Here is a 9590-nt window from a genome sequence, read left to right on the forward strand (position 1 = left end):
TGATTTGAGGTTATTTCTCAGTTCAACTGTGAATTCTGCAGTTTTCCTTCCAAACCAGTCATTGTCTGCTGTTTTTCATCACTCTTCATCTTTCTTTATTTTTTAAAGTTGACACTTTGATTCTCTATATGGTGGGACATTGTAACTTTATTCAAAATCAGCCAAAATGATGGTTTTCTGCAGAAGCTTATTTTTTAGACGATGAAGGTTTTCAGTGTAAGTAATGTACACACAGTGTTTTCCCACTGACAAAATCTACGCTTTTTTTTAATATATATTTTATTTGAAAAAAGAAATCAAAACACTGACTCTTACTGTAAACCTTAATTATCACTGTCATCTCTCTGATCTTGTCCACCATTCGTGTTCATTAGCTTGGCTTCTTGAATGGATGAAAGTATACATATTGAATAAATATTCTGGTATTTTCATGAGGAGAAAAGACCATGTTAAAATGAAATACCCAGTTAGAATGTTCAATTGAAAATTAAACTATTTAAGTTCTCATAAAAATTAAGATGCTGTAACTAAAGAAACTTGCTCTCCAGCATAAAGATGTTAAAACAAATGGTAGAAATGAGGACGTTACAAGAGCTGAACAGAAAATTTCAAAGGTCAGCTTGAGAAGACAAAGTCAAATATTACAACAAAATGTGCAAAGATCTGGAGTCAGAAAACCAAAAGGGACGAACACGCTCAGTATTTCTCAAGCTGGGGAAACTGAAGAAAAAATTCAAGCCTCGACTTTCATTATTGAAGAGTTCTCTGGGCAAATCATTGAATGATGCAGAAAGCATCAAAAGATGGAAGGAATACAATGTACCAAAAAAAAGGTTGATGTTCAGCCGTTTCAAGAGGTAACATATGATCAAGAGCCAATGATACTGAAGGAGGAAGTCCCAAGGTGCATTGAAGGAATCGGCAAAGAAAAAAGACCAGGAATTGATGGAATAAAATTGAAATCTTTCCAGAAAGTGAGGCGGCACAGGAGGCCAAGAATTTTAGAAGACAACTATCTGGCCGACTGATTGGAAGAGATCTATATTTGTGCCCATTCCAAAGAGAGGTGACCCAACGGAATGCAGAAATCATTGGACAATCTCTTCAATAGCCCATTTGAGTAAGTTTTACTAAAGGTAATACAGAAACTGCTGCAAGCATACACTGACAGAGATCTTCCAGAGGTTCAAGCAGGATTCACAAGAGGACATGGAACAAGGGATATCACTGCTGATGTCCGATGGATCTTGGCTGAAAGCAGAGAATATGAGAAAGATATTTACCTGTGCTTTATTGACTACGCAAAGGGTTTCGATTGTGTGGATAATGACAAGCTATGGACAACATTGCGAAGTATGAGTATTCCTGAACACTTAATTGTGCTCATGAGGAATCTGTACATAGACCAAGAGGATGGGAACACTGAATGGTTTAAAATTAAGAAAGGTGTGTGACAGGGTTGTATTCTTTCATCATACTTATTCAACCTGCATGCTGAGCAAATAATCTGAGAAGCTGAGTTATATGAAAAAAAACGTGGCATCAGGATTGGAGGAGGAAGACTCATTAACAACCTGCCATATGCAGATGATACAACCTTGCTTGCTGAAAGTGAATAAGACTTGAAATATTTACTGATGAAGATCAAAGATCACAGCCATCGGTATGGATTGCATCTCAATGTAAAGAAAATGAAAATCCTCACCACTGGACCAATAAACAACATTCTTATCAATGGAGCAAAGACTGAAGTTGTCACGGACTTCATTCTTCTTGAATCAACTATCAACACTCATGGAAGCAGCAGTCAAGAAATCAGACAACGTATTGCATTAGGCATATCTGCTGCACGAGACCTTTTTAAAGTTTTGAAAAGCAAAGATGTCAGCTTTAGGACTAAGGTTCATTTGACCCAAGTCATGGTACTTTCCATAACCTCATATGCATGTGAAAGCTAGACAGTGAATACGGAAGACCGTAGAAGAATTGATGCTTTTGAGTTATGGTGTTAGAGGAGAATATTGAAAGTGCCATGGGCTGCCAAAAGAACCAATAGGTCCGTTTTGGAAGAAGTGCAGCCAGAGTGCTCCTTAGAGGCCAAGATGGCCAAACTTCATCTCTCACACTTCAGATATATTGTCAGAGAGACCAGTCACTGGAGAAGGATATCATGTTTGGCAAGGTGGAGGGTTAGTGAAAAAGAGGAATACCCCCAACGAGATGGATTGGCCAAGGGGCAGCATCGATGGACTCAAGTGTGGCAACAGTAGTGAGGCTGGCCCAGGACTGGACACTGTTTCATTCTGTTGTACATAGGTTCCCTATGAGTCGGTACCGACTCGATGGCACCTAACAACAACAACAACTAAAGAAAATTCGTTCTTAAATTTATTACTGGAACTCATTTATTACTAAACTCATCTCCAAACAGAATGAGGCCTGAATTTTTTTTTTTTTTTAAAGGAAAAAAATATATATTCAAAGAGAGAAATATCAAAACTGTATGACTGCTATCTTCCTCATAGCCCAAGCACAAACCAATTATTAGTTTTGTGGTTGTTTTTATTTTACTACATAAAACTATTTAGTCAGCTCTGCTTGATACACTTTTTCTACCTTCTCATCCAGCACAGAGAAAATCACTGATAAAAGCTATACGTACAGCCAAAATCTGCCCTGTAACAACAAACAAAACGTGTAAGAACATTTTACTCAAAAGTATAATTAAAATCTCTGCCTGATTATAAAGATAATGGGGCTGAAAAGTGATACAAATTTATCTAGCAGTACAAAGCAAACAGTAATTTAAAGATTTATGACTTAAATACATTCATTCTTCTCAATATGCAACAACTTTTGTTGCCCACATAAAAATGTTTTCTAGATAAAAATGATGTCATATAATACATTACTGAATGTGTTTAAAAAATCTATGAAAGCAAATTGTCTAAAATATTGTCTAAAATTAAACACGTAAAATTATATTGAGGAATACAATTTATATATAAAAATTAAGAAGAAATGGAAATGTTTAACTAGGAAGAAAGGTCAGAGCAAACATGCATTTTATACAAACAAAGGACAGTTTTTAAAGATGTTATAAATCTAATCTAAAGTTTGCACAACTTCACGAACCCTACTAACATACCCCATTTTGAGTTTTCAGGTTAAGTAAATGTGCTGCTTACACTAGTATCTGCAATTGGCTGGGGTGTTGGCAGTTGCACCATGTATCTCCAAATATGAGAAGTCTGATCTCCAGAAGCTAAAAAGAAAAAAACAGGAGGAAAAGTTATCCTACATGCACACTGTGCACAGAACATGCTTTGAGCATCAGTCAGACTTCTATAACTTAGCAAACATCTAAGACAAGTATTTGTCATTTAAATGGCTCTTCCTGAGACTGCATAATGCTATCTAGAATAGAGGAAATGTGAAAAAGCAAGATAATGAATGATTTACTTATAAAAATTCCTCCATTTCACTTCAGGGTAGAAACTTGTAGAGGTTCAGAGAAAATTTACACATTGAACATTTTTTTCTCCAGCTACCTAATCTAAGTAAACTTATTATAACTTGCTATTACGTGGATTCTAAGGTGTCTCAGAAAGATGAGTAATACATAAATGCATGTTTTTCACTCACTGAACATTTAAGGGGCCTTACAATTTGCCACGAAACTATTAGTACTATCTTATTTGTACTACTACCCTTTCCTTCTTCCATCAGCCAGAGTTTTCAAAATACTGACTCAGAATGGAAAGCCATGATATAGTACCTTCCTTTATACTTAAATGCCTGTTATAAGCATGCAATGAAACAGGCATTCAAGCAGAATGATTTCTACTTCCTCCCATGCCTTACTTTTCCCTTACAAAAGCTTTCTCCAACTTCCACCTTCTCTTCACTACTTCCTTAGGGAAGTTATTATAATTATAGGTTATTGATGGTAATAAATTTGCTATAATGTCATATGAATTTATTGCCCTGACTAACCAACTTCTCTTTGGATCAAAATCATAGGCAAATCTCATTTTGAGTCTTCCTCTTTCTCTACCCATGTTACTTAATCTATGTCAAAGTTCCTATCAGTTTCATTTTTTAAATGTCCCCTGATTTGATCCCTTCCTTTTTAATCTTCTGATTAGAATCTGAACACTTCCAATCACCTCTTCAATAGTCTCCTTGGTGTCAGTTCCTCACACCCTCTCCAATCCAAACAACTCTCAGCTTAATAAAGTTCAAATTCCTCAGTTAAAGTTAATCTTCAAATATCTATTACGGTATACATTAAGCTATTATGATCTTTTGTTGTTGTTATAAAGTGCTGTCAAATCTGTTCCAACATACAGCCACCCAGTACAGAGTTTCTAAGAGGCAGCTGGTGGGTTTGAATCATCAACCCTGGGGTTAACAATCCTGTGTTTATCCTATAGCACCACACCAGGACTATGATCTAAGTTTGTTAAAATATGACAAACTGTCTTTCCTCCCATATTCCTTTTATATGTTAAATCAAAAGCATGTGGTCAAACTGAGTTATTGCTGCATCTCCAACACACTGAAAGGACATATTTATATTTAGAATTGTTGTTTAAACAAATCCACCAGCACAAAAACAACCCATTATCCTTACTTTTGTGCTCTGTCCCACGATCAGCAATATATGGAGCGCTGACAAAATCTAGGTAGCCACCCATAATGATAAATGAAGTTTTAATGGGACAAAGTCACACCCATTCACTGTGTTGCTTCTGAACTATAATAGTACAGATGAATAGCTGTCAAAAATCACACAGCATGAAAAGCCAAAAAGTAGTACTATCTGGCCCTTTACAGAAGAAGTTCAATTATCAACTTCAAGATTATCATCAGTGTCTCCAAAACATCATATCTGACAAGTATGTAGTCACAAGTAATTAAGGAAGACGCCACATTTTACAGGAACATGCCAAGTACAGTAATGAGATTCTCCAAACACAACAAATGAAGTGCATTTATAAAACTGCAAAAGACAAAGTACAACAAATTCCAAATCACAACGTAACTGCAATCCAAGCTATCACAATTTAGGTAAACTATCCAGAAAGGAAGGAGCTCTGGTAGCGCAGTGGTTGCAAATCAGGCTGCTAACCTCAAGGTCAGCAGTTCGAAACTATTAGCTATTCCACGGGAGAAAGATGAGGCTTTCTATTCCTGTAAAGATTTACAGCCTTGGAAACCCTGTAGAGGGTTCACTATGGGTCAGAACCGACTCCATGGAACACCACCACCACCAAAGTTGGAGTCCTGGTGTGGCACTTTGGGTTAATGCGCCAGACTGCAAAGCTGTTAGAATTGCGATGTTGACGGTTCAAGCTCACCAGCTGATCCTTGGAAACCCTATAAAGGGTCGCTATGGGTCGGAATCGACTCGACGGCACTTAAAAACAACAACATCCAGAAAGGAAAAAGAATACTGACTTTAGCAAATTCCCACATCTCAGTTTTAGAGTTTTCACATTTCTTTATTCCAGATGCCTGCAGGACTCCAAAAAATGGCAATAATCACAGGGCCTCAATGAATTTCATTACAAACGCTCATTAATCTTCATAGCACAAGCAGATCAAAAGCAGGCAATAATGAAATGCTTATAAAGACTTCAGAAGATAAGAATTTACTTAATCTCATAGTAAAATTAAATTAACCTAATTCACATTGTATTACTGATTTTTAAAAAAGGGACTATTCTACTTGTCTTTATTTCTCATTTAATTCATAAAACGACTATTAAGTTTTATCTAATTTTTATAAAACTCCTAGATAATTCCGATGCTGATAAAAGAATGTAGTCATTTTAGGATTATTAAAAATAAAGAAAAAAAATCAACATACCAGTGAGAGCCAACTGCTCCGAGGGATGAAATTTTATAGAATTTACTGTAAAATAAAAATATTATACAACTTTAAACACATCAATATTTATTAATCACAACATGCATTAAAATTAAAATAAAAAATTAGAAGATCAGTATAACATTCCCCACTCAGCTACATAATGAATAAATACGTGTTAAAAAGAATAAAGGTATAATAAAAAATAACTTAAGCATGGACTACCAAATTGCTAAAGTATAGTATATGCACACACCCCAAAAAGAAAAGGCAGTTCATATTTTATATACTTTTAAAGACATAGAAGTCGCTTAGATGTTTTTAAAAGAAGTAAATAAATCAGGATGAAAAAAAGAGAACAAAATGGGAAATTTCTTGAAGGTCTTCTGAGAAAGCTTCATTTTCTTAGTAATGGAACTAAAGGAAAAGAAGAAATTTCTGGCATCTCCCTTTCCCCTTTCCTTTCCCTTGAATGTTGATGTAATATCAAAAGGTGTGCTCAACAAAACCAGCAGGAGGCCAGAAGTCAATGCACTGAAACTGGTAAAGCTTTGATGGCAGGATATAGTTGCTAAATCAGTCCTGAGCCCACTCTACCTACCAACACAATTTTGTTAAATGAGTGATAGAGCTTAGAATGTGGTAAAATCCACTATTGTCAGGTAGTCTCTAATTCCCAAAATATTCACTTTTTGATACAACACTTAAATCCTAGTTCCTCTGGAAAAGCCTAATCCTAAATTTCTATAACTTAGAAAGAAAATGCAGATCTCTTAAACAGAGTATAAAGGAAATTTTACCAAGCCTGAATAAGTTAGCTATTTTTCTGGGGTACTAATAAAAATACTAAAAGACAGTCTTTTACCATTAACATTGTTGTTGGTGTTGTTTTGTTGTTAAGTGCCACCCGAAAGATTCTAGTTCATAGATGACCCTGTAATTGGGTTTCCGAGGAGTGGCTGATGGGTTTGAACTGTTGGCCATGCTGTTCAAACCAACCTTGAGGTCCAGTGCTGCAATGTCACCCCAAGATTCCATTATCATTAGATGATAGCACTTAATAACAACAACAACTAAATAGATCATTAGACTCCAGGTGTGGCACTATGGGATAAGTACTGAACTGCTAACCACAAGATTGGGTGTTCAAACCTATCAGCTGTTCCTCAGAAAGGGTACCCTATACAGCATCGCTATGAGTCAGAACAGACTGGATGACTCTTAATAACAACAATCAATAATTATGGGACGAGTTGGTGAACACTTTGTCCACTTTAAATCAAAACTGAACAATAAACAATACTAAAATACATTATCACTACAAATACTGATAGTAATTAAAACTTGTTACCAACTCAGGGTTATAAGGGCCTACTATGCCAGATTCTCTGCTAAGCACTTGACATACATTATTTTATTTAAACCTCACAGTAACTCTCTGAGATAAATATTATTAATGTTCTCAATTTTGGTACAGAAAACTACAAGCAATCCCCAAGTTAGGAACTTCCAATTCAAGGACAGCTCTTACTTGCCCTATGTTGTGTAATTTTGCCCTCACTTTGAAATAATTGCGTCAAACACTACTTACAACAAATTCTTGATCACAACCCCCTGCACTTGCTGCAGGTAGTGTTTTTAAATCACTGAAAAGGGTTGAAGCCTTTTCTTGCACTAAACCCAAAAACCAAACCAAACCTACTGCCATTGAATCAAATTCTGACTCTTAGCGACTCTTTCGGACATTGCAGAATGGCTCCATAGGGTTTCCCAGGTTGCAAATCTTCACAGAAGCAGACTGCCATACATACCCTTCTCCTGCGAAGCAGCTGGTGGGTTCAAACCACTAACCTTTTGGTTAGCAACTGAGGACTTAACCACTGTACCACCATGACGCCTTGAACTAAAGTAAGGCTAAATAAAAACCATATGCGCCTGTTCTCACTTTCCTACAAATCCAACTTAAACAGAGAAAGCAGTGCTCGCTCATTTAACAAACTTTGGTTACACTTTAGGAGCACTATGAGTCAGAACTGATTCAACAGCACTTAACAACCACCACCACAACATTACATATAGTCCAGGCAATGTCTTAGATAATTTCAGGCAATACAGTAGTGACCCAGTCAAGTCCTGCAGGAAAAGAGATGATACAGCATGGAGAGAAGACTTTTAACTTGGAAAGACCTAAGCTTGTGTGTATCCTCAGGGAAAAGAACCTGTCGTGAGAGATAAAAGATACAGAACCTACCAGCATTGCACAGGAGAAAGATGTGGTAGTCTGCCTCAAACAGATTTACAGTACTGGACACCCTATAGGGCAGTTCTACCCTAACCTATGGGTTGCAACAGGGGTATGTGAAGGAGTGATGGTCCTAAGAAAGGTGAAAAGCCAGAACCCACTAGCCTTAGATGGGAGACCAGATATTTCCTTCACTGAAATGGGCAGAACGAAACTCAGATGAATGGTGATTTGCTGAAGTTTGAGACAGGGGACAAACGTAACTTTTAAAAAGCGGAGGCAATAAAGTTAAAGAACCATCATTCAATTGCTAGTAAAGTTTAAGGGAATAGCGGTGGCAGGTAGAAGCATGTGAGTTAAGGGAACACAGCTTTTGACAGATAAAATTAGGATATGAGAGCAATCCAGTACAAAGAATCACAGAGACAGTGTAAGAGAAAAGTAAGAACCAAAATTTGGTGTAAAAGGGTGGTACTTATAGAGAAACGCTAAAGAGACAAGAAAGAGCTATATTGTCGATGGCAAAAACTATGGGTAAGAAGTACATTAACAGCGAGCACCTTTTACGAGGAGGCTTCAAAAAGTTCATGGAAATTTTTAATTAAAAGGTCATGGCATTTTTTGAGCCCCCCTGTTTTTAGCCTGAACATATCCAAATATCACTACATTAAAGTAAATCTTTGGTTAACAGTTTCTCTAAATCAAAGACTAGAAGGAATAGGGACAGGGAAACTAGATTACCAGAAACAGAAGCACCAGAAATAACCAAAATATTGACAAAAATTGTGAAAAAATGTAACCTATGAACAATTTATGAAGATATTGTTAAATGTAAATCTAATACGCTGTGCAGACTCTCAAAAACACAATAAAACATTATTTTTAGAAAATAAAAGTAGAGTTCAAAAATTGATACATTTTATATATAATATATAGTCATTTTAGATATATATAACACAGATATTTCACTTCCAAATTTTTCTAACTATGACTTCATAAACATCAAATACAATTTCGACTAGTACTATTTGCACTTTGTATAGGGAGTTAGGCTATTTACCTTATATGAAAATTATACAAGCCAAAGTCACAAACTTGACCCTACTTTGTGGGTGCCACATTGCCCTCAAAGAGTAAAACTTTCCATCTGATAATTAAGTTGATTTCATGATGCAAAATTCAGAAAACAAATCCAAGTTGGAAACATTGTCTGAAAATGAAGTGCTCATTTACATGAATGCTTACCTGACCCAACATGACCTGAATATTTGACAAGGCACTTTCCTGTTTCTATACTCCACAGCAAAGCCGTGTGATCTGGAAGGATGAAATAAAAAAAGCAGTGATTTAACCATGCCCAAAGTTATGGTCTTTTAATAAAAGAATGCGATTAAGTATGGCCTGTAAATAAAATAAGTCATATGAGGTTGTTGTTGTTGTTATGTGCTGTGGAGTCGGTTCCGACTCATAGCA

At 36.2% G+C, this 9590-nt stretch overlaps 1 protein-coding gene across 1 annotated transcript in view; it reads right to left on the bottom strand.

The window, feature by feature from the left end:
- The window catches only part of WDR37 (WD repeat domain 37), an 84145-nt gene that overhangs the window by 46084 nt on the left and 28471 nt on the right, over positions 1-9590 (bottom strand). The window contains exons 6-8 of the mRNA XM_006874416.1: positions 9363-9434; positions 5876-5920; positions 3189-3265 (exon numbers count right to left, since the gene is read on the bottom strand). Coding sequence (XP_006874478.1) covers positions 3189-3265; positions 5876-5920; positions 9363-9434 — 194 coding nt within the window. The remainder of the gene's footprint in view (positions 1-3188; positions 3266-5875; positions 5921-9362; positions 9435-9590) is intronic.

Source organism: Chrysochloris asiatica, unplaced genomic scaffold (assembly GCF_000296735.1).
Source record: "Chrysochloris asiatica unplaced genomic scaffold, ChrAsi1.0 scaffold00276, whole genome shotgun sequence".
Classification (NCBI taxonomy): Eukaryota; Metazoa; Chordata; class Mammalia; order Afrosoricida; family Chrysochloridae; genus Chrysochloris; species Chrysochloris asiatica.